The sequence below is a fragment of the Panthera onca genome, chromosome A2 (assembly GCF_046562875.1).
Source record: "Panthera onca isolate mPanOnc1 chromosome A2, mPanOnc1 haplotype 2, whole genome shotgun sequence".
Classification (NCBI taxonomy): Eukaryota; Metazoa; Chordata; class Mammalia; order Carnivora; family Felidae; genus Panthera; species Panthera onca.
In genome coordinates, this window is record NC_138340.1 from 101,338,678 (window position 1) to 101,364,984 (window position 26,307).

At 36.4% G+C, this 26,307-nt stretch overlaps 1 protein-coding gene and 1 long non-coding RNA gene across 3 annotated transcripts in view; one reads left to right on the plus strand and one right to left on the minus strand.

Annotated features, from left to right (window-relative positions):
* Positions 1-26,307, plus strand: part of UMAD1 (UBAP1-MVB12-associated (UMA) domain containing 1) — a 217,823-nt gene that overhangs the window by 153,684 nt on the left and 37,832 nt on the right. Inside the window, exon 3 of one of the 2 annotated variants that reach the window (XM_060633900.3) lies at positions 14,416-14,529. The exons of the other annotated variant lie outside the window; for it this stretch is intronic. Coding sequence (XP_060489883.1) covers positions 14,416-14,529 — 114 coding nt within the window. The remainder of the gene's footprint in view (positions 1-14,415; positions 14,530-26,307) is intronic. 2 annotated transcript variants of the gene reach the window in all.
* Positions 359-26,307, minus strand: part of LOC132679884 (uncharacterized) — a 155,479-nt gene continuing 129,530 nt past the window's right edge. Inside the window, exons 2-3 of the long non-coding RNA XR_009610381.3 lie at positions 6,049-6,137; positions 359-887 (exon numbers count right to left, since the gene is read on the minus strand). This is a non-coding gene — a long non-coding RNA (uncharacterized LOC132679884). The remainder of the gene's footprint in view (positions 888-6,048; positions 6,138-26,307) is intronic.

The window sequence follows — 26,307 nt, forward strand, 5'->3', positions numbered from 1 at the left end:
GGAGGCAATCAAGTGTCAAGGATATCAGTTTCCCAAGGTCACACAACCAGTGATAGTAATGGAGCCAGAAGTTGGACTTGCACCTGACTAACCACAGAATCTTTGCTTTGCACTGCATGGTTTTCCTGTATAACTCTCAAGAAACCTGCTCTTGCACTCAGCTTTTATTTTCCATAGTGCCTTGTACTACTGGGGTCCATAATAACTACATTTGACCTAATTATTTGTGTACAGAATTAAACTGAACATCATGTAAAGAGCTGCTGGTTGCTGAAGGTTATATAGACGAGGCTGGTGCTTCCCTCTCATCATCACCACTCAGCTGGTGGTTGCTGCCTCTGTGTTTCTGCCTCTAGAGTCAGTAGCCCCTAGGGACATTCCTTAGGACAAAGGGAATATGGCAAAGCCCCAGTGACCATTCTCAGGAAGCCAGAATTCAAAATTGGAAGCTGATAGGATGATGTGACATGGAGACAGGTATCTTCTCAAGTCAGTAGCCAGGGAATTATCCTTGACTTTTTCTACCTCTCTCTCTACTCTAAAGCCAGTTGGTCACCAAGTCATTTTGTTTCTACCTCACCTGCCCTTTCCACTACCTCCCCACCACAGCTGCAGTCATTCAGACTTGATTATCTCCCACACGGACTGCAGAGAAGAGTTTCTGAAATGGCCTCCTTATCTTCAGATTTTGCCATCATTCAGTCCATTTGCCCACAGATCTGACCACGGAGCTGCCTTACCTGATGACATCAGGGGCTCTTCAGCTGCTTACAGAACCAAATCCAATGACTTTGAGGCGCGTGCGCCATCATTACCTGGCCTTGCCCCGTTGTGGTTTACAGTTTCTTACCATGCTGGGCAGAAATCACACTTGTGCAGAAGGGCCACTGAAGCAGATCAGAAGGAGGTGTACCATTTTTAGCTGGATAAATTTCCATGGGTGTTACTTTTTTTTTTTTTTTTTAAACCTTCACCTCATGCCTATCAACACTGAGAACCAAAACCAGTATTGTGTGCTTTCAACTTAGTTGCAGTTTTGCTCTGAAAGAAAAATGGGTTCAGATTCTAGCCTAAGGTTATTTAGTCACCAAAACATCCTATTAGTAACTTAGCATTGGTATCTTTATCATTGCCTAAATAAAACCTGATTAGCCTGGTTAATAAGTTATAATTCCCTAGCTTCTTACCAAAGAGCATATTTGAAATATCAGACCATTTCATTTATTTCCATAAATACTTCATGAACACCTATTTTGGACAAAACTCTGTTAAACATTGCTCTCCATGTCTGAAAATTTCTGGATAACTACTCTGTTGAAAATTTGTGGTTAAAAAAAAAATCATACTGCACTTCTAAAAGCTCATCGTTGCAAAATCATGTAAGACAGTTGACCATAACTGAAGCCCAGGATTAGAGGCTATAACTGTGTTTTCAGCGGTAATTGTCACTCTAGCCAATTTTAGGACCAACCATCAATTAACCAAATGAATCAGTTAACCACTGCTTTCCTTAACAAGTTAAGTGTTAAGGAGTTTTACTAATGCAGAAAGGTGGTACCCCGGGAGAGTATGAGATTGGAAAATGATTTATTATGAGAAGTATAAGGTTAAATTACATATAAATTACAGATGAAAGCATAATGTGAGAATGTTTTCTTTTTCTGAGGTATTACTTAATCTCATAAGTGATTTAAAGGTGTATTCTGTGTGCATCTCATTTTTTTAAGGTGTTGATTATGAAATTTATAATTCTATTAACCTTTTGGTTTTGGTTCCTAATATATTGCCTGCAATTGTCAGTCAAATCAAAACCCAAACTTGAAATTAAAATTGTCTAACAACAAATGAGAGACCAAAAAAAACTCAACTGGCATTTAAAAAAAAAAATTACGCCTTGTAAATTTTGAATGTTCAGATTTGAGGATTAAATACTGGCACCTCTCTGTCACTTATTTTTCTACTAATGATCATCCCTGCCTCAGCTTTTTAAAATGGTCTGTTGGGTTTCAGTTTAGCATGCAAGCCCTTAAGCTGTCTTTTGTAGTTTCATAAGGGCCAAGAGCTTGTTAGCCTGGAATTTAGTGTATTTTGATAGTCATTTGTTTTTAGTTATTCTTTTCTTGATTTTTTGGAACTCTTTTCATGAGGAAACTCCATGATTCTTACCAATTAGTCATAACCAGTTCGGATTTAGAAATTACATAATTTACTACTTTGGAACACTACTTTGTTCAAAGACCAAATGGTAAAGATGTGGATATTTCACTGGATATAGGGTGATGTGGCTAATAATTAGATCCTCAGAGAAAAAAATAAAACTCCTGAAATTTGTGGCAGGATCAGAAATGCGGCCAGGGAAAACAAGTAGTTTAATAAATAAATACTTGTTATTAGCGAAAATTGAGCATGACCTTCTTAGGATTCAATCCTTGTTTTTAGTGGTGTAGTTTGTGTTTTCACTGTGTTCATTAACACAAAGAACAAGTAACTTCTCTAGTGGCTTGAGATTGGACTCACAGGAAAACATTAGGTAGTAATTAAGAGCAAGGCTTTTTTTTTTCCTTAGTTTGTGAAATTTTAAGTATACTTCCTAATGCGGTCACTACTTGCCACATGTAGCTATTGGGCATTTGCAATGTGACTATTCTGAATTCTGATGTGCTAGAAGTGTAAAGTATATACTGGGTTTTAAAGGCTTGGCATGAAAAAAAGATCGCAAGTATCTCAATAATATTTTATGTTGAGTACACGTTGCTATGATAATCTGGATATACTGGGCTGAAAAAAGAATATTAAAATTAATTTCACCTTTTTCTTTTAACTTTCTTACTATGGTTACCAGAAAACTGAAAATCACATATATGGTTCACCTTAAATTTGACTGGACTATGCTCATCTACTAGGCTAAAAAAAATTTTTTTAATATGTATAGTTAATATTGGTTATTAACAACATATTTGACTCAGATTTTTAACATCTTGAAGAGACCGTTTTGGGGGCAGTTTGGGAAGCCCATTTATTCTTTTGCTCCGTGCAAGGGTTGCAGGTTGAAGCAGCTGTTCTTTGGAATTGCCAACCCTGTTCAGTTGACTGATAGCAATCGATAGATAGTTATGGAAGGAATAAATGCCTCTTTGTTGTCACACAGCCTAAGTGAATGAACTGCACCTACTGTTTCTCTCCTTTCCACCTTTCTTCCCCTGAGGGCTTTGACGTCGTTAATAATTGGTTGATATTTATAGTAACATAAATCTAAACGCAGGTTTTCAAAGACCCAATTCATATATTACCATATACTATAAATGATGGTATGTCGTAAGTTATCATGGCTTATCATCTTATATACAACCCTTGGCTAATATTCTGTCACTTATTATATCATTACATATTATTACTGATGATAATATCTATAACCAAAAATGAATTTTTCATACTGTGCTTTTATAAGAAACCAGCCGAAGCAGAGTCTGCATGTAGTAAGAGCTGGGACACAGGCACTTATTAATAATCAGCCTCTTTTCCAGTGAGATTTAACTATTTCCTTTGTGGGGGAAAAATCATAGAAGAGCTGTGTGTATTTTATTTTAAATTCTTTAATTTATGAACTGTTTGACACCACCCTAAAACGTTTTGGAGCACTGAGATTAGTAGAATGAGGTCACGTTATGTTAGGCAGAGAGGCCATTGAATAGGCGTTGATAATAATAAAACCTGTAAAGGTCATTTTGTGAAGATAAATGTAATATTTGAATTAGTCATTTGATTTCTCTAAAAACGTAATAAGTTAATCTTGTTCCAAAAAAAAAAAAAAAAAACCCTCCAATACTGGTAGTTTTCTTTTTAATGCCTTTCCTCTTAGGCAATCTTTTGTACATCATGCAAAGGACCATACAATTAGCATGAAATGAGAGAGTGCTTTTTAAATTTGATGAATAAGGGCTCTTTTTTCTCCAGCTGATATGCATGCAAGGTGGAGGTCTGTATCTCACCAGCAGACTATTTGGTATCTATCCTATAAGTAGCTCCCAGTTTATATGTGTGCCTTAATGAGGACAGAGGTGTGGAAGTAATAAAAAAAAAAAAAGAGCTGAAATTGCATAAAAAATAGCTCAACGCTTTAGCGTAAACGCTGCAAGATTCCCAGATTTGGACAGCTGGGCTTTCTACCTTGCCCTGGATTCCAAAGATGGCCGTGTCATCCTTTCTTTTTTTTTTTTTTTTTTTTTTTTTTTTTTTTTTTTTTGGCAGTCAATTGAGGACATATTAGTAAGACCTCCGTGAGCATGAAAAACTGTTTTTGGTGCTGGTGGGGTTGTCTTTTCTGTCATTTATCACGAAAAGTATTATTTGTTAATTTTTTTTTCTAAGTGTTACTCCTTTAGAAAAGTTTTTATACCTCTATATTATTATGGGCTGTTGGCTCTACAGAAATACTTGTCTTTCAAGTTGGAGTATTTACAATATGTTAATGAACATTATTCTTTTTTTTTTTTAATGTTAATATACTGTTTCATTAGGTAGGAGTGGATGCTCCGCTCCTTGCTGTTTTAAATGGCACAGTGTTTAAGAGATTCCTGGTATTGCTGGGAAAGTTTTTATAACTTACCAGTCATTTTTGTTATGGGCTTCATTATTCCCTCATATGTAGCTAAAGCATTTCCAATTGCATAAAAGAAGGCAAAATGCCACAAATAAGATAAATAGGTCATTAATTGAGCCAACTCTTTCCTCTTAAGGTACTACCATAACTAGGACTTCCAGATGTAGCAAATAAAAAACAAAAAAAACAAGATGCCCAGTTAAGTTTGAATTTCAGATATACAACAGATTTTTTTTTAGCAGAAGTTTATCCCGTGAAATATTTGGGTCATACTTAGGCTACAAAAGTCATCTATATTTGATCTGGCAACCATAACCATAGTTCAGCTTTCTTATTAATTCAAAGAACTCCAGAGCTATGTTAATTCTATGCTTGGATGTTCTGCACAATGCTGATTGCTGACCGTCCCACCACAACCCAGTTCTTAGGGATATCATAATATAGTTACAATTCTTGGAAGCTCAAAGTGCTTCCAGTATGTTTTCTCATTTATCCACACATTGGAGGAAGATAGAAAAGGGCACACTCTATTCTCATCTTGCCTGCTTTTCATTTTAATAAAAAGGAGAAAGTAGTCTCTTACAAAGTGATAAGGCTTATTCTGAAAGCTAAGAGACCACCTATAGCAGAATTTGGATTATCCTCCTTACCCGTGTTTTTGGTTCATTTCGTAGGAACTCTCTAGCAGATTTTTCAAACTTCAAAACAAGTGAATTCAGAGAGAACATGCATATTCAGTGTATTTTATAAATGAGGAGGGCAGGTGAAAAGTGACTTTTCCAAAGTGAACACTGCCATCCAAGTGAAAGATTTTAAACTTCCCTATGCTCTCCCTTCTCCTCCTACCTTGCCCTCCACATAACAGATGCTGAGAAGAGCCACTCAAAATGCACGTCCTCATCCCTTGTCATCTGCATTATTACTGAGGTTTCCTAGGTGATATTTCTTCCTCCAACCTCACTCCCTACCAAACTGACAGCTAACAGCAATTTTTCTAAAACATAAATCTCACCACACCACAATCTTACACAGTCTGTTTCAGTGACTACTTATCAGAGAAAGTCCATGCTGCTTAGCATGGCATTCAGTGCCCTTCCTGATCTGGGCTCTACTCAATTCCCTTTCTTTTACTTCTTCCTCAGCACTTGATGCTACAGAAATAGCAAAATATTTGAAATGCTTCAAACATGCCACTTTATTATCTCCAGCTTCTTCATTATCTCCAGCTTTTTGTGTATTGTTCTCTCTGACCGGAATGTATATCTCCTTATATCTTCCTAGCAAAATCCTGTTCATCTTTGAAAACCCTGTATAGGCATCATTTGCTCTGGGAGGCTTTCCCTGATCACACTTCCGTATCCTTACAGTGAATTCTGTTCTCCTACTTCAACTTTTGCATACACTTGTGATATCACATACACCACAGTGTATTGCAGTGGTTTACTCACATGCCTTTGTGCTGTAGAAGTTTGCTAAGTTTTCTGAGGACAAGACATCATCATCATCATTGCCAAATCTCTGGTTTCTAGCGCAGAGCCTGGAAAACAACAAGCATTTGGAGATGTGTTTGAGTTCCTGAAATGATTGGTCATCCACTAGATCAAACTTTAGGTAAATCCAGTCCCCTTGAACTGGTCCCATGCTTTAGCTGCTCCCTGACACAAGTTTTGTCCTTTCTTTCACAGCAGTTGGTAGATAGAGAAGTGACTCAATTATCAGCTGAATGACTAATCTACCAGTGCTGTTTATTAGTTAACTGTGGAGTTTTTTTATAGGGTAAAGTACTCCCATACAGAGGGGTGGTTGTGGCAGCCTTACATAATAGAGTAATAGAAGTTTGCCTTCAGGTTCTGTATCTCCTTTTGTTTCTTGTGCTTTCTACCTCTAAGGCTGCCCATCAGTCTTTTTGGGGTGGGAACTGTGTCATGGGATGGAGGTCAGGAGGTGGGGGGCAGGGCACTAGATAAGGAAGTAGTGATTCTTACTATAGTAGCCTGACATTGCTCCTTTTCTGGACTAGTCTTCAAACTTATCTGTCTTTATGTTCCATCCCCTTGGGACCTACCCAATCATGGAAGTTAATTAATAAATTAATCCACAACAAGATATTCAATTATATTGACAGCTTAAAGTGTAACTCCTCTCAGATAACACTTGCATTTTAATGAATGCTTTTAATCCCTATTTCCAAAGAATGAATAATACTGGCATGATACACTTTATAGTAAATATATACTTCATAATACCAAGGAAGAAAGTGTGTTTGAAAAAACTGGGGATCTTTTCATCTCCCCTCAAATAGTATTACCTAGGTGCTATCTGTAAAGTGTATATACATGGATGAATCAGGAATTGCATTTGACTGCCTGTAATGGACAATCATAAGGCCAGTACAATGGCTCCATGATACCATCAATGTACTAGACTTCTGTCTTTCTGCCCCACCACCCTTAACGTGTGGCTTTAAAACACCAGGTTGCCTCCTGATTACCAGATGGCTGCTGCATCTCCAGCCATTAAAGGAGGAGATTGAGGCAAAAGCAAGCCCCCTTTAAATAGCTTTTCCAAAAGCCCAATTCAATAGCTTTCACTTGGCTGTCTTTACTAGTAGGGATGGTTGGGAAATGTTGTTAGCTAGGTATATTGCCGAGATACTTACCTATAATTAAGAAAGAAGGGAAACAGCCCACTGATAGACAACTAATAATCTTACAACCAAATTAGGGCAAATAATGTGTTATCTCGTTTCTATGGGATCAATTCAAATAAAAAATACTTAGAAAAAACAGCTTATTGTAGTTAATATTATAATAGATTTTCCTATAAGATGCAGTTTTTAAAATTTTTTTATTTAAAACAATTTATTTTACAAATTTTTTAAAGTAGGCCCCACACCCAACCCTAAGATCAAGAGTCACATGCTGTGCCTACTGAACCAGCCAGGCACCCCAAGGCACTCAACTACTATGTGACTCAAACTTGAATTCGGATGTATCAGACTCAACCCAAACACTTACTGCCAAGTCAGTGAATCAGAATTGGGAGCTCCAGTTCTGCCACAGGCTTGCAGAGCCCCTAGTTCTGAAGTAACTGTAGCTAGGTCAGTCCTCAGGGACACCATCCCAGCCAACCTCTGTCTGTGTGCACACTGTCATGCTTGCACGTGCCAGGGCTTAGCTGCCACGAAAGCCTGGGATCCAGAAAAGAAAGGAGATGACCCAACCTATCTTGCCCCCTACTCTGCCTGCCTTATTGCCCATGAAGTCCTCCTGAAACCCAGCTTCCCAATGACCCTTCTCCTCAGCACCTGCATAACCGGTGATACAAACCCTCACTCTTCAGGAATCACTGACCAAGTTAGAGGGAATTACGTTTCAAAGTCAGTTGACCCAGACAGATCATCAAGGCCTTTAAAGGCCAGATCTCAAAGTTCAACTTGTATTTTGTATGTGATTAGCAGGTCACTCGCTAACAAGAAGTAGACGAAAGAATCAGTGGTTTTCCATCAAAACACAAAGAAGGAACATTATTATAAGGTAAAATTTCTACATATAATGACCGTATAGTCATGTTACTTTTGAAGGAAACGTTGTAAGTGCATTGCAATATCTACCAAACATTTTCTTGTTCTATCTATGGCAATTCTTAGCACTAACGCTAATGAGGACTTGGCTTTGGATATAGCAGCTAGCAATTTTTTAGAAAACCAAATTTGGTGAGGAGGGTAAATTATATAGGAAATAGATTTTGGATGAAAATTTTAAATTGTCATATAATGAACAGTAGCAATGACATACCTACATTTAACAGGCAGTCTAATTCTATCAGTAAAAGCTGGTTATAGGTTTGGGGAACAGGTGATTTCTATTTGACTTCAAATTTTAAATGTATTCATTCAGCAAATGATTTTTAAGCATCAGCATTGATCGTACTTCTGCATTATCCATGGCAATGTGGGAGAGGTATACAAATACACTCAGTGAGTGCAGGTCATTTGACTCTCTGGATAAAAAATTAAAGCTCATTTTACTTTTTATAAATGTAAATGAACAGAAAAAAAGGCTGAAGCCTGAGCTAGAAATAAAACCATAGTGCTTTAGGTCCATATCATGGGTCTCGCTGAAATAGCACATTTCATTTTTATTCTAAAGAAAGATACAGTTAATAATCTGATATCCTTTTGAAAATCAATTCCCTATACTTCATATCAGTGATGAAAAATATTTACGATGTAAAGGTATATGTTAATTTTACACCAGTCCTAATAAAAGCTAAGAAAAAGATGCAGTATCAGCCTTCTGGATGTCCTTGGTCAGGTAGAATTTAAGGTCTTGAGTCATGGACGACTCATCCTTTTTCCTTGCATTTAATTATTTACTAAGTCCTGTCAGAGAGTGTCTTGTTTGTCCTTTCCTTTACCTCTCCTATGCCAGGACCAGAGATCAGACCCTATCATCCCTCATCTGATTTATTACAGAGCCTCCTGACAGATCTTTCTCATGGCTTTTGCCTTTCTGGTATATTCTTTACATGGTGTCAGAATTTTGTACTTAAGAAAGGAAAAAGAAAGAAAAAAGTTATATTCCCACCTCCCCCCGTCCCCTGTCAAACATCTAGTGTCACCTGTTACTTAACAGAACCACATAAAACTGAGCTTGGCATTTACCAGTGAGCCTGCAGCTCCTGCCAGGCCCCTCCAGGGCTGCATTCTATTACTTCCACTTCCCAGACATGCCTCCTGCTTGCATAGCTCTCTGCCTTGCTTGCTGGGCACATGGTGGAATGCCCTTTCCACAGTAGCCACAGTGGAGGTCAGCCCTGACCTTCAAGCCTAGCCCAGAATGTAACTGTTTTCCCTGGTCCCCCCATCGGAAGCCAGGTCTCTGTTTTAGGCACTCCCACACTAAGTGGGTCTTTACTTCTATAAGGCATTTAAAAAATTTAGTTCTGTGTCCTAGTGTCTTTGTCCCTTTGTGTATGTGTCTCTCTCCTTCTCCCTCCTCCCACCCCCTTTCTTCTTCCCTCCCTCCCCACACCACACCCTCTGTCTCTACTCTCCCTAGTCCTTCCTTTCTCTCTCTCTCTCTTTTTTTTTTTTTTTTTTTTTTGCTCTGGGTACCCAGTAACTTTGGACCAACTTTGAAATATAGAAAAACAGTCATACTGATTCTTCCTTTTAGCATGTTTTCTACTTTTCCTTGTCCCTATATACTTCAGTATTTTCTTTAATCTTTGATCAGGTATTGCCTCAAAACCTTTGTAGGAAGGGCTATACTAACGCTTGAGTAAATATAAATAAATGCATAGACCATGTGTCTGTGGAATCAGGAACTGTGTCTTGCTCATCTTTGTATCTTCTAGCACTCTCTCCACCAGAGAAGTGAATTGAATTGGAGCATATTTCCATCCCTACATCTTTATATAAGTATCTGCATACAGAATTTCTCATCAATTTCCTGAAGTGGCTACAAGAATTTTTCTTAATTAAAAACAATAAACCGGGGGCACCTCGGTGACTCAGTCAGTTAAATGTCCCCCTCTTGATTTCGGCTCAGGTCATGATTTCATGATCTGTGAGATCGAGCCCCAGGTTGGGCTCTGCACGGTCAGTGGGGATTCTATCTCCTTTCTCTCTGCCCCTCTCCCTTTCATACATGTGTGCACATGCTCTCTGAAAAATAAGCAGTTCTTAAAATGTGTATTTTGTTGTTAAAAATGAACCCTCCTATATCTCTCATTCTTAGATAAAATATTAAGATTATATAAATACTAATGATATACTTATTCATTTATAAGGAAATTTATTTGTATTGTTTGTATTAAGTTAGATATTCTGGGCTTGTGTAAATTGAGTGCTCATGACTAGTAATCTGATGTAAATTCAGAACAGTTAGAATTAAGGTACCATTACTTTTACTGGTTTAGCCCCTCACCTCCTATCTTTATGCCCACCATGTCCTCAACTCAGAGCTGCCACAGCCAGACTTTCTCTTGCAGAAACTTACTCCTCTTACATGTTTTTTAGATGTTTATTTGTTAAGAGAGAGAGAGAGGAGGGGGGGGGTCAGAGGGAGAGGGGGACAGAGAATCCGAAGCAGGCTCCGCTGTCAGCCCAGAGCCCAATGCAGGACTTGAATCCACAAACCGTGAGATCATGACCTGAGCTGAAATCAAGAGTCAGATGTTTAACTGACTGAGCCACCCAGGTGCCCCGCCCCTTTACATATTTTTCAAAGTTCCATTCATTGGGGGTGCATTATATGATTCTATATACTTTTTTTTTATTATGTGTCATATTTGATCATAAAATCAAACCAAGGAACAAAAAGTTCTACTTGTTAGTTCCATTCATTTTTTTTTTTATTTGAAGTATAGTTGTCACATGTTACATTAGTTTCAGGGGTACAACATAGTAATTCAACAAGGTTATATGTGATACTATGCAAACCATAAGAGCAGCTACCATCTGTCACCACACAGGGCTATTGGAATACAATTCACTACTTCCCGTATGGTGTACCTTTTATTCTTGTGACTTATTCATTCTATAACTAGAAGCCTGTATTTCTCCCTCCTTCTGGCAACTGTCAGTTTGTTCTCTGTAGTTCTGGATCAGTTTCTGCCTTTTGTTTATTTATTTTCTATATGTAAGTGTAATTATACAGTATTTGTCTTTCTCGAACTTATTTCACTTAGCATAATACCCTCTAGGTCCATCTATGTTGTCACAGATAGCAAGATCTCATTCTTTTTGATGATGGCTGAGTAATATTCCATTGTGTGTATGTGTGTATATATGTATACATATGCATGTATACATACATGTATACGTATGTACATACATATATGTACGTATGTATACATACATTTTTACACACATACCACATCTTCCTTATTCATCCCTTTATCAGTGGACACTTGGGTTGCTTCCATATCTTGACTATTGTAAGTAATGCTACAATAAACATAGAGGCACATAAATCTTTTCAAATCAGTGTTTTTGTTTTCTTAGGGAAATACCCAGTAGTGGAATTACTAGATCGTATGGTATTTCCATTTTTAATTTTTTGAGCCCCTCCCCCGCCCCACCAATGCTGTTTTCCAGTGGTTGCAGCAGTTAGCATTCCCACCAGTGGTACAAGAAATTTTGTTTTTCTCCACATCCTTGCCAACACCTGTTATTTCTTATCTTTTTGATTCTAGCCATTCTGACAGGGGTCAGGCGATAGCTTATTGAGGTTTTGACTTGCATTTCCCTGATGATGAGTGATGTTGTACATCTTTCCATGTGTCTCTGGGCCATCTGTAGGTCTTCTTTGGAAAAATGGCCATTCAGAGCCTCTGCCGGGTTTTTTTTTCCAAGTAATCTTAAGCCCAATGTGGGGCTCGAACTCATGACCCTGAGATCAAGAGTCATGTGCTCTGCTGACTGGACCAGCCAGATGCCCCTTTTTGTCCATTTTTTAATCAGAGTATTTTTGGGGTGTTGAGTTGGAGAAGTTACTCATATATTTTGGCTATTAACCCCTTATTGGATATCTCTTTTATAAATACCTGCTTCTCTTTAGTAGGTTGTTTTTTTGTTTTGTTGGTTTCCTTCACCGTGTAGAAGCTTCTTATATTGATGCAGTCCCAATAGTTTCTTTTTGCTTTTATTTCCCTTTCCTAAGGATACATAGCTGTAGTTGATGTCAGAGAAATTATTGCCTCTGTTTTCCTCTAGGAATTCTATGGTTTAGGTATCATATTTAGGTTTTTAATCCATTTTGAGTTTATTTTTGTATATGGTGTAAGAAAGTGGTCCAGGTTTATTCTTCCGCATGTAACTGTCCAGCTTCCCCAGCACCATTTGTTGAAAAGACTGTCTTTTCCTCATTGTATATTCTTACCTTTCTTTGTCCATACAAGCGTGGATTTATCTCTGGGCTCTTTGTTCTGTTGATCTATGTGTCTATTTTTGTGCCAGTATTTGATCACTACAGCTTTGTAGTATTACTTGAAATCTGATATTCTGATACCTCCAGCTTTGTTCTTCTCTCTCAAGACTGCTTTGGCTATTCAAGGTCCTTTTGTGGTTCCATACAAATTTTAGGATTATTTGTTCTAGTTGTATTACAAATGCTATTGGTATTTTGATAGCAATTGCACTGAATCTGTAGACTGCTCTGGGTCTGAGATATTTTCCTATTTTTCCATTTGTTGGTGTTCACTTTGATTTCCTTCGTCAGTGTTTTATAGTTTTCAGTGTCTAAGTCTTCCACCTCCTTGGCAGGTTATTGTTTTGGTGCAACTGGAAATGAAATTGTCTACTTAATTTGTCTTTTTACTACTTCGTTATTATCATGTAAAACACAACCAACTTCTGTGTATCAATTTTGTATCCTGCAACTTGACTCAATACTGAAATTTAATGAATTTATTATTTGTCATAGTTTTTTGTTTTGTTTTGTTTTGTTTTTTTTTTTTTGGTGGGGTCTTTAGGATTTTCTATGTATGGTATCATGTCGTCTGGAAGTAGTGAAAGTTTAACTTCACTTTACTGATATGGATGCCTTTTAGTAGCTCCATTCTTGATAGTTTGTGTTCTTTTGAGTAAAAGAAGTCAAAATAGTCTCCAAATCAGAGGTCAGTTTTCACTGTTCTGAAGTTTGATTACTTAGTTTTGCACTGGGTTTAGCCTCATTTGTACTGATTATCTGAACCAGACTCCCCACTGAACCTCCCTGGTGACCTGGTCCTGTGTTGGGAGCCAGGGGCTAGGAACTCCAATTCCCTTTGTGGCTTTTTGACAATTACCTAACTTTCCTGTATTTCCTCATTGACACCATTGGGATAATTGCCTTTTCATACCTCATAGGAGTATTGTAGGATTAATTAATGTTTGTAAAGTGTTTTCAGGATCATGATGAAAGGTATTAATTTGTAAGCATGTGGTATTATTATAATTATTAGTAGTAATAGGGATGGTTGTTTAATGCAAATTTTCATCTAAGTGTAGTGTCATATTTTCAAAGGACAACCTCTTTCTTTGTGGCCAGATGTGGATACAATTAACCCTTTACCCTTTATTTTGAAGATACAATTAGCCAATTGTGTGTGCAATTAGACGTGTATGCAGTTTTTGCCAGAACAACTAATTACAGCCTTGGTAAAAGTCCTTTGAAAATGCTGGCCCTTTGAATCTTAACTGTCCCTATCTGTGTAATAAGCAATTTGTGCTACGCATATTTTGAGGCTGTGGAGGCTCCTGAATGTTGAAGAATTGCTCTTGCAGTTACTGGAGAAAGATTTTATTTTCTTGAAGCCCTAGCATTGTATTTTGCCATCAAGCCTAAAAACCCTTTCACGTAGTTCTGGTTTCAAAGGTTTTATTGATTTTTCTTAATCTTGACATTCAGCTGAAAGATTTTCCACAGGCTGCATTTTGTGAAACAGGTTTTTCTTTTGTAATGTTTTTCTCCCTTGAAAACTCCATTTCTTTTCTGTCTCTAATCCAAACATATCATCTCTTATTACCCTTACTCACTAAATAGCAAGTAAGAAACAGATTAGTACTGATCCTCTCTTCCCAGATGTGGCTTTGTGACACCGTTTTACACGGCATTTTTAATCACTATAATGTAAATTCTATATATACAGAAGAGTAGAAAGAATACTGAAGAGACCAGGAAGGTACTGTTGTACCCACTGCTCTCCTGTTATTGAGGGAAGGGGGGATGTTCATGGCTTTTAATGAGAAGTTTAAAACAGCCTCTTTTAAGATATTTACACTTTGACACTTCTCACTGATCATCCTTGAACTTGACTTTGTGCAGAACACCATCCTACACCATGGGAGATTCAGAGCTGAGCAAAGCACACTTGTCACCTTCTAGGAGCTTAGTATCAAGAGTTGACGATGAGAAAGGTGTTCAGGTCTGCACACTCCAGTAAGTGTTGTACAAACAAAGTGCTGGGGTAGGGTGTTTGGTAGAAATGGGGATTACACTGATCCAGGGACATCAGCAGAAGCTTCTCTGAAGCTGCATTTGAAATAGGACCTGAAGGACAGGTCAACATTTTGGTAGACAAAATGGAAAGTTTGATAGAGAAGAGGGAACGTTTTTGGGTGAGTGAAGGCAGCAAGATGCTAAAATGGAGGCAGGTTCAGGGAAGGGTGGTTGGTTTTGCTAGAGTTGTAGTGACCTTGTGAAGGAAGTGGTAGGAGGTAGAAAGGCAGCCTGGGACCACACTGTGGAGAGCCTTCAAGGGAGGGAGCAAAATTCATACTTATCTCAGCTGTCAGAATGAAGCAATGATAGGGGTTTTGATAGAGCGATATGACCAGTGCCAGGCCTAAAAGGGAAGCAGGCTCGCTGCATCCCGGATGAAGTGCAGTGTGACGGAGTAGAAGAGGAGAGGTGCCTTTGGAGATGGTGCCAGAATGAAGACCAGTCATCTCTGTGGACCGTTAGCATTGGGAGTGAAAAGGGGAGTCATTAGACACACGAGGTATGCTGAGGACTTAGTATTACTTGATATTGGCAGCTCTCCTGACGTGGAGGTGAAGGACAGGAAGGAGCTAGGTCAAGATGCCTGGGAAGAAAGAGAAGTACCTTTCACTGAAATAGAGATGTCAGGAGGGGGGGAGATTTAATAGCACTAACTCTTGGGAATTACCACACTGTGGCATGTTTATACAAACAGACAACGATAGCAGGATAGAAGAAGATTAATTCTAGATAGCAAATGTAATGTTTCCAATAAGAATGGTAGAAGGGAAGTATATTTTATCTCAACAACAGCAAAATCAGCTGGTATTGCTGGGGCGCCTTGTTAACATGACAAATGAGAGCATATAAACAGAAAGCTTGAAGAAATTAAATACATTTCTTAGAGCCTATTAACCTTTATACTATGAAAAACTAATTGGAGTGCTTTTATATACATGCTAAGTGTCCAAAACACAACTCTGTGTGTGTGCTTTAAAAATATTTTTTCAGTCACTGAAAAGTAGCTACAATATTGGTAGTTACTTTTAAAAGTTTCTTTTTAAAATAATTGAAATAAAGAAGCCAGAGCAAAATAGTACTCTCATCTCTAATCTTAGGAAAGTCTGTTCCCCATCTCATTCTGTCAAACACTGGTTTGTAAGGAGGTTCTATGGGTAATTTATCATGCCAGCAGCCCCAAGAATGTGGAGATCTACCCAGGTATCCCTAAAACCCCCAGATAACCTCATATAATTCTGTCATCCATAAATTTCCTAGCCTCTTTCCAGCCTTTTTACATTTTCATGCTTCACCGTGTCACTAAACAATAAATCTCATGATTCAGGGACTTATTACCAATTATTGAGGGAAAAAAAAGTCTTCTCAACCGTCATTGGTAAAATGAAAAGTCCATAATCCATATGGTAGATGCTCTGTACACATAATTTCCGTCACCTTTTTCCTTAAGTAATGGGGCATTGTGGAAAGACTATGAGCTTTGGAATCTTCACTGCCACCTCAGTTCAAGCAAATATTATCTACTGTCTGGATTATTATAGTAGCTTCTTAACTCCTTTCTTCCATCTTTGTTGTTCAGCAGTCTATTCTCAACTACAGAAAGGACACAGTGATTCTTTTCAAACACAAGGCAGTTGACTTTCAAGTACAAGCCAAAGTCTTTGACTGCAACCTCAAGGCCCTATACAATCTGGTTTCCTAGTGGCTTCTTCTCCTACTACCATTTCCTTTATTTATACTCTTTCAGTCTCACTGCCTCCTGGTTGTTCAAACTCCTGCCTCAGAGCCCTTGCATTGGTTGTTCTGGCCTGGAACACCCTTCTTGCATCTCCTACAAGTGTTTCTTCAGTTACCCTCTGATAAAATGCTCCATGCCTCCTTTCTGCTTTATTTTTCTTCATAGTACCTGTCACCATCTACTATTATACAATGTATTTCGCCTAATTGTATTATATGTCCTTCCCAGGGCTTGTAACAATACAAACTTTTTGGCAATGATTATACATCAGAACAACACATATCATTCCTGAAGGCATAGCACATAGAATTACACACAGCATCCTGATATCAAATTCAACATCATTTTTGTGTAGAAAATTGATCATTTAACCTGTGGTGCTGTTGAACTATACTGCCTTCAAAAAGCATTCTTCCATTGTTCTGTTCACTCATTCGTGCTTATGAGATCTTCCTGTGATTTGTCTGTTTGATATTGTGTCCCTTAAAAGGTATAGATAAATCTGACATTTACAAAAATGTTAGGTCAGTCTTAGTAATGGTTTCCAGATACTTAGATGTAAAATTTTTTTCTCATCTAGATAAATTTATGTCTATTCAAAATTTTTATTTCAGTTCCATGAATAATTTTTCTAGTAGCTTTGGGGGAATAAAGTTTGTCAAGCTTCCCCCCTCCCCAGTGGAATCTAGTAAGTACTTTTTAGTAATGATTGAGTCAACAATATATGTCGACTTAGAAAATACTCCATTGAGTACCAAGTAATTTATATACATATACAGAACAAATATACACATCAAAAAGGTAAATTATTCAAATATTCTGTTCTTATTAGATTATTAGAAGTATATTAGCTGCTCATCATCGTTGTAATTCTAGGTCTATCTGTATTTCTGTTTTTGTTTTCTTTTCTATATGTTGGTCCTGTTTTTGGATGGAATAGTATTTGTGACTCTTAAATTATGGATTCTGTCCTTATCAACAACAAAATATGGTCTATATGTTTTTAAAAGCATTTTCCTGTTACTTTTTACATGACATTTTATTCTAATCCTGGTTTTTGGTTTGCCTTTTTTATTTTTAATCTTGGTTATTTCTAGTCATTCATTCATTTGCTGATTAATACAACACATTTATTGAGGTTCTAGCCATATAGGCATGAAGGAGACAGCCATATTCCTCTCTTATGAGGTTTATATTCTAGTGCAGAGAATTGGGCAATAAACAAAACAATTCTAAGAGTAGCATGTTCTATGAAGAAAATAAAATAGAATTGTGTGCCAGCATGATAGGCAGCACAATAAGATGAAGGTTTTAAGTAACAAAAGGAGATTATTTGTCCTTTATTGAAGGGCTTTAAAACACATTTCTTGAAATAACTGATTTAAGATCACACATCTCAGCTATCTTATTTTAGGTTTTCTGGTGTTTCTTTGTTTCCTTTTATTCTTTTCATTCCTCTGGATAATATCTTTCTTTTTTTCTCCAATGATATGGAAGATGTTAACACTTTTGTTTACATAAGTGGCTCTTTTTACTTTCTCTAAAAACACTCTCTGATCTAAATTTTGACTGTCAAATCTGAGAATTACATCTTTTGTTTTCCCCTTTGTAACATATAAAATTTCCATACTCCTTATTTATAGTCTTTATTAATGTAATCTTAAGTGTCAGATTTAATCAATTGTATTAAGTACCTATTCATAATTGGGTTTCATATCCACAATTAAATTGATTTACCTCTATATTTAACTTTTAATGGTTACCATCAGTCTTTCTAAAATAATTTTATCTTCCTGAATTTCCTAATTTTGATGCTAAACTTTATATAATTACTTTTAAAATGGCTTGAATAATTATCTTAAGCTCTTATATATTTAAAACTTATTTTTTGTTTTCTTTACAAATGGACAGTTTTACTGGCTATAAAATTCTCATGTTACAATCTTTGGTTGCCCCCAAATTATACATATTACTTCATTGTCTTATAAGTAGGTAGCTTGTTTTGTCTTTTCTGTTTCATTCTATAGTTTATTTTATCTTTGAAATTTACAAATTTACCATATATAGCAAATTATGTGGGACTCAAGTTTGGTTTCTTCCTCAAAATATTCATTAGTAGCTTAGATCTCACTTGTTTTCCTTCTGTTCTCTATTTGTTATTTTATCTTTTTAAATTTTGCTATTACATTTTTCAGTTACTTGGTGATACGTTTTAAAGGTTCAAAGAAACCTGAAGTCAAGAACTTAAATTTGTCTGGATTGATGGCTTCCCCAGTGTCTGGCAGATGCAAACTTAAAACCCTCTAGATGAACTCCTTTTAATCAGACCTAAAATATTTTCACAGAATTCAAAGCAATATTGATTCTTCAGTCAAAACTTACAAAATCCATAAAGAAACAGGGTTGTACACATGCTAAATTAATAGACACAGCAGAATCAAATCTGCATATTGCTCAGATATTGGTTAGTATGTCTCATATAATACAAGTGTGCTTATTATATTTAAAGGATTAAAAACAAACTTGAAATATGTTAAGGATTATGAGACTTTTAAAAAATATCAAGCATATGTGGAAAAGGACAAAACAGAACATTAGGAATTAAAAGTAGTAATTCAATGCATAGGTTGACATTTAGCATATTAGACATAGATGAAGAGAGATTTTATGGGCTAGAAGATTGATCTTAAGGAGTTACTTAGAATGTAACAAATAAACAGAAATGCAAAATCATAGCATGGAGAGTGCTAATTTTATATATTGCATTATAATAAAATAATGGTTAATATAATAGCTAATATTATAATGTAATATATAACGTAATGAATGAGGAGGTCTAAAGTGCATCTTAATGGAATCCCAGAAGCAGAAAGTTCCAACTCAGAGAATGGGGCAGAGACAGTATTTTAAAAGGTAGGAGCTAATAACTTTCCAAAACTGGTGAAAGATACCAATCTTAAGATTTAGGAAGCCCAAAAAATTAAAACACACACACACACACACACACACACACCCCAGAAATCCACATTAGACATAGGATACTGAAGCTACACAACATCAAAGACAAATAAAATATCTTAAAAGATTATCTCTAAGAAATAAGAGACTTACAGCTGACTTGCCAAAAACAATGGAACCTGAAGGCAGTGAATTAGTATCTTCAAAATGATGAGAATTATTGTAAACCGAGAATTCCACATTCAGCATCATTTTCAAGAATAAGGGCAAATAAACTTCTTTTTAGATATACAAAACCTGGGAGAATTTGCACCAACAGACCCTCTTCTAAAGGAAATTCTAAATGATACACTTCAAGCGGAAGAAAAATGATCCCAGATGGAACACCTAAACTGTATAAAGGAATGATAAACTAAGAAAGTGACCCATATGAAACAAATATCAGCTAAAATCAATTTAGAAAACAAAAACAGTAATGGATTATAGCAAATAACTTAAGAGAGAAGTAGTTGAAATTAAAGCATTTTAAAGTCTTTGTTTTACGTAGGAGGATGATAAAATCATGAACTTATTTGCTCTTTAAGTGTGCATGCTAATATTTCTAGGGTAATTACTAAAATAAAGGAAATAATACAACTTTGAAATTAGTGGATATTTCAGGGGCGCCTGGATGGTTCAGTCAATTAAACATCCAGCGTCAGCTCAGGTCATGATCTCATGGTTTGTGGGTTCAGGCCCTGTGTTGGGCTCTGTGCTGAGAGCTCAGACCTGGAGCCTGCTTCTGATTCCGTGTCTCCCTCTCTCTCTGCCCCTCTCCCACTCTGCTCTCTCTCTCCCAAAAAAAATAAACATTAAAAAAGTGTTTAATTAGTGAATATTTACAAAGAAAAGCATTCAGTCAACCTAAAAGAAAGTAAAAAAGTAGAAAATGGGAGACAAAAAGTACACATAGGATGATAGAATAAATGCAAACGTATCAGTCACTATAATATCAGTAAATTAACAAAAGCCTCTTAAAAAAGCAAAGTTTATTAGATTGATTGGAAAACATTAGCTTAAAAGAAATCTAAATACAGTATTGTAATTTACACAAAATCCATGTAAATCCTAAGGGTAGAGAAAGGATGAAGAAAAAAAGATGACATAACTAAAAATAAAGTCAGAGTGGCCTTGAAAGCAAAGGTATTACTAGAGACAGAAGGTCACTAGATCTTAGTAAAAGGTTCATTTCACCAGGACAACATAACAATTCCAAAGCTGTATGCCCCAGTAACATGGATTAAAATTCTATAAAGTAAAAATGGACAAAAACACAAGGATAAAAGGAAAAATCTAACACCAGAGTTGGAGACTGGACTATGCCTCTCTTAGTAATTGATGTATCAAATAGCTGAGGGATCAGCAAACTTTTTCTGAGCCATATAGTAAATGCTAGGCTTTGTAGGACGTATATGGTCTCTGTCACATACTTATTTTGCACCATTTTTAGCAACAGGCTACAGGCCAGATTTGGCCCAGTGTGCTGACCACTGAGATATACAGTAATCAGGAAGGATGTGAATGATTTGAACATCAGACATAACAAGGTTGATATGACCACATACCTATACAGAATAAACATTATTTTCAGGGATGCATGGAACATTTATAAAAATAAGTCACATACTGGACCATGGAGCAAACATAAAAAAAAAATTATTTAAATTGTTATCTTATAATCAACCAACCTCCAATCAACTAATAAAATTTGTAAAACCACTTTTAACAATAATTTGGTAATTTGGCATTTTTCATAAATTGAATATGTGATTCCTTAATGACCAAGCAGTTCCACTCCTAGATATATATCCTAGAAGAACTCTTGCACACCAATGGATGTGAATAAGAATGATCACTGTAGCACTATTAATGATAGTAGCAATTGGAAACAATACAAATATTCATCATCCATAGAATAATAAATAATACTTATTCACAAATGAATAATGAAATGATTTCACGTCTGAGGATGTGTATATGGATTTAGAACTGCTTCACCTGACAGTATGAATGAATCTTAATATAGTGATAAGAGAAGAAAGCAACCACAGAAGGATAAATACACTGATAAGAAGTTCAAAACATTTAAAACTATTGTTTAGAGCTATAAATATTTGTTATGCAGCTATTAAAAAAAAAGCAAAGACCTACACAGAATTCAAAATAGCATTATGTAGAAAACCCTAAAGACTCCACCAAAGAAAACTATTAGCAGTAAGAACCAAATTCAGTGAAGTTGCTGGATACAAAATCAACATACAGAAATCATTTGTGTTTCCATACACTAACAAAAAAATTTCAATCTCACTTATAATAGCATCAAACAATAACATACTTAGGAATAAATTTAACCAAGCAGATGGAAGTTCTGTACACTGAAAACAATAAGACATTGATGAAAGAAATGGAAGAAGACATAAGTTAATGGAAAGGTATACCCTGTCCATGGATTAGGAAGACTTAATGTTGTTAAAATGTCTATACTATCCAAATCTATCTATAGAGTTAATGCAGTCTCTCTCTAAATTTCAATTACATTTTTCACAGAAATGGAACAAACAATCCTAAAATTTGTATGGAACCACAAAAGACCCCAAATAGCCAAAGCACTGTTGAGAAAGATAAAGGTGAAGGTATCACCCTCCCTAACTTCAAACTATATTATGAAGTTATAGTAATCAAAACAGTATAGTACTGGCATAAAACAGACACATAGACTAGTGGAACAGAATTGAGAACTCAGAAGTGAACTCACACTAATATTTGACAACTAATATTTGACAAGGGAGCTAAGAATAGTGAATGAGGAAAGGTCTCTTCAATAAACAGTGTTGAGAAAACTGGATATTCACATGCAAAGAAAGAATGAAATTGTACCCTTATCTTACAGTACTTACAAAGATTAAATCCAAGTAAAAACTTAAATGTAAGACCTGAAACAAAACAACTAGAAGTAAACATGTGGTAAGCTCCTTGGCATCAGTATTGGCAATGATTTTTTTCATATACCGTAAGAAGTACAAGCAACAAAAACAAAAACAAGCGGGACTACATCAAACTTTAAAAAGCTTATGAACAACAAAAGAAACCATCAACAAAATGAAAAAGTAACATAGAGTGGGAGAAATTATTTGCAAATCATACATCTGATAAGGGGTTAATGTCCAAAATATATAAAGAAATCATACAAGTTGGTAGCAAAAAATAAAAAAAATAATAAACCAATTAAAATATGGGCAAAGGACTTGAGCAGACATTTTTCCAAAGAAGACAAACCAAGTGCCAACAGGTACAGGAAAAGGGGAATCGGGATCACTAATGATCAGGGAAGTGCAGATCAAAACCACAATGAGATATCACCTGATTTCTAGAATCTGAGAAAGGAGATAACGAGCATTGGTGACGATAGGGAAAAAAGGGAACTCTTGTGCCCTCTTGGTAGGAATGTAAATTGGTACAGCCACTATGGAAAACAGTTTGGAAGTTCCTTAAAAAACTAAAAATACAACTACCATATGATCCAGCAATTCCATTTCTGGGTATATGCTTGAAGGAAATGAAATGTTCTCTTCGATATCTGCACACAAATATTATTGCAACATTATTTATAATAGCCAAGATTTGGAAACCTCCTAAGTGGTTCTACTGATAGAAGAATGGGGAAAGAAAATGTGGTATATATAGATTGACTTATCCATAGAGAGATATCTAGATATATCTGTATATAGATCTGTATATCCACCTGTATATATTAGTTGACCTTATATCTGTATATATCAATAGTTAGATTTATCTATATAGATACAAATCAATAGATAGGCCTATCTATCTATCTATCTATCTATCTATCTATCTATCTATCTATCTATCTATCTATGGAATATTAGCCATAAAAAGGAAGGAAATCCTGCCACTTGTAGCAACAGTAAACAACCTTGAGGGCATTAGTGTTAAATGAAATAAGTCAAAGTAAGACAAATAACGTATGATCTCACTTATAGGTGGAATCTAAAAGACTAAACTCAGAAACAGAGTAGATTGGTGGTTGCTAGAGGCGAGAAAACGGGGAGACTCTGGCCAATAGCACAAATGTCCAGTTAGAAAATGATTAAGTTCTGGGGAACTAATGTATAGAATGGTGACTAAAGTTAATAATACTATATTAAATACTTGAAAGTTGCAAAGAGAGTAGATCTTAAATACTCTTACTACACACACACAAAAGGTTACCATGTGAGGTTGACTGCGGTGTAACTTTCCTGTGCTAATTATTTCACTTTATATATGTATACAAAATCATCCCATTCAACACCTTAAACTTACACAATGTTACATGTTTGGGACAACACCGTGTACATACATATATGTACATATATGTACCAAATCATCCCACTGTACACCTTGAACTTATACAATGTTGTATGTCAATTACATTTCAATAAAGCTGAGGGAAAGAAAAGAATAGCATTTAGTTTCTAGTCAAGGAGGGAAAGGAATAGATGGGGATGGAAGGACACAGAGTAAACTTCACAGTTTCTCATAATGTTCTATTCCTTAAACTGAGTGGTAAAGTGTTTGTTGTACTTTATTCTTTATACCTTAGACATATTTTAATATATTTATGTCCCCATTGTTTAAGAAATAAAGGAAAATACATGGTGCAGATGGGGTAAGGAAGTGTGGAAACAGCAAAGATGGACACCTTTTTGTTGGAGGTATTTTATACAGAAGAACAGAGTGATAGAGCACTAGGAGGGAGATAGGAATACTAAGACTTTTTTTTAATAGATGTTCTACCATATTGGATGCTAATATAAGTGATCTCATAGAGGAGTGGAAAGTCAGAATTACCAGTTTCAGGAACAAAGTTCTCAAGAAGCAATGCAGTGCACAAATAAATGGTTTGGCCTTAAGGACAATTCAACCAATTTAATGGAGATTGGAGGAGTGCCATAGGTTGGTAGATTTTTTGGTGGGAAGTTGAAGATGATCTCTAGAGATTTGGGGCCATAAATTTGAAATGAAAGGAGTCATCAGGACTCTGTGCTTTCCTCCAACCCGCATCCAGCTGTTCAAGTGCATGCAGGTTTGCATTGACATAAAATTGGGTTTAGCTGGGGTTGACATTTTACCAGATGAAAACCATGTGCAAACAAACATGGCAATGGAATTGAAGGTATATGCAGTGAGACAGTTACAGTGATGAAACACACAATCCAAGCTGGATGAAGAAGGAAAAGACATGAGGACATTCTGGACCAAAAAAAAAAAAAAAAAAAAAAAAAAAGATTTGCCATTTTTGTGGGGTCACTGAGTTACCAGAGTATGACGTCTAGAGTGTGTGAGACAGACTGTTAGGTGATGGTGGGAAAACAGAGTGCTGGGGCTAGGATTTTTATTTCCAATCTCAAAGTCTAAGTTGACCATGGAAGTACATGGCTGTTGTAGGCTGAACAGAAACAAGTCTGGAGTACATGGACCTGCAAGGAAGGAGTGTTGGATGGGTTGTATATTCATGGTTTTCCACCCTGGCTGTGCATAACCTGAGGAGCTTTCAAAGAACATCAATGCTGACCCTGCCCCAAACCAATTAAATCAGGATCTCTGTGTGTGGTTTCTGGGGAATTGCTATTTTGAAGAGCTCCCCGTGTAATTATAATGTTCATTCTGGATGGGGAACCATGAGTCTACGTGAACATGGGCATTGTTGAGAATGGCCATAAGAGACATGGTAGAGAAAAGTATGATGAGCTGGAGGAGTCTGGAAGGAAGAAGGGATGATTCATAGGATCAGTGTCTCCTTGAAAGACACTTAAGTCGCTACATACAGTGTGTGCACTCAATAAATAGTAGCTTTTATTTTGTGTTACCATCATTATTAGTGACAGTGGCATTATCCGTCAGAAGAGAGTCCAATTCTTTTATTAAATTCTCAAAGTGGCCTTACAAGAAGTTAAAACCCACTAATTTTAGATGACCACTAAGGAAGGTTCCTAATGGAAATTTGGAGGGGGAAAAACCCTAGAAATTCTTCCTTGACCTTCCAGAGAAATACTAAAACAAGGAGGAGCTTCAGCCCATCATTGCCTCACATGGCAGTCTGCAAGCATCAAAGGTCAGCTGGTCAGGAGTTGGATGCCACTCCCTTTCCTTGGGAGCCAGTCACCCATTAGACCCATTTTCTCTGGTCTAACCTGAAGGCTAGGCAACTGCTGGGTGTTTCCCTACCATAAAGCATCTAAAAGCCTTTTAATTGTGTTTCAGCATTCCCATGGCAGGATTGAGAATGGGGAGCAAAATCAGACATCAAATATATAACACTGGAAAATATTTTATATTTTCCAGTTACTTTGTATCTTTCACATTCTTGCCCCTCCCCTACAAAAAGAACTGTATTAATCAGGATCAACAGTACTATTTAAAGCTAATGTGTAGTTATAGGCATTACAGTGACTTCTCAAGACATGGTCTCACTAAAGAATGCAAGAAATTCTAGGTACAAACTACAAATGTAACAATCTTATTTTTGTGTAATTACATACAAAAGCATGTTTTCATACAGATTCACTGGATCACTGAGAAAGCTGGCAGGCACATCTTAGAAAAGATAATGTCAAAGAGATAATTGGAAAATATTCCCATCTGGAACATTCCAGATTAGTTCTATTTTAGTTTGAAGAAGAATGAGATACATCTTTCTCTTTATATCCAACCAAATTTCAGTTTGCTATAAAGAGACCTAACCTCCTATGCTTTTCCCCCATCCTATCTGTCCTCTAAAATAGTTCTCATCAGCTTGTATTAAATGAATAGAAGAGCTAATTTAGAAACCGATCATCTGATATAGGAAGGCATATACTTTTCTCCTACCCGACAAAAATAATGACAAGGCTGAAAAATGATCCTTTACAGTAGAGTGTGATTTCTGTAGTGTCTCTGTTAGGTAAGCAGAGGCAATAAACTAAACAAAAGTTTGCTTTATA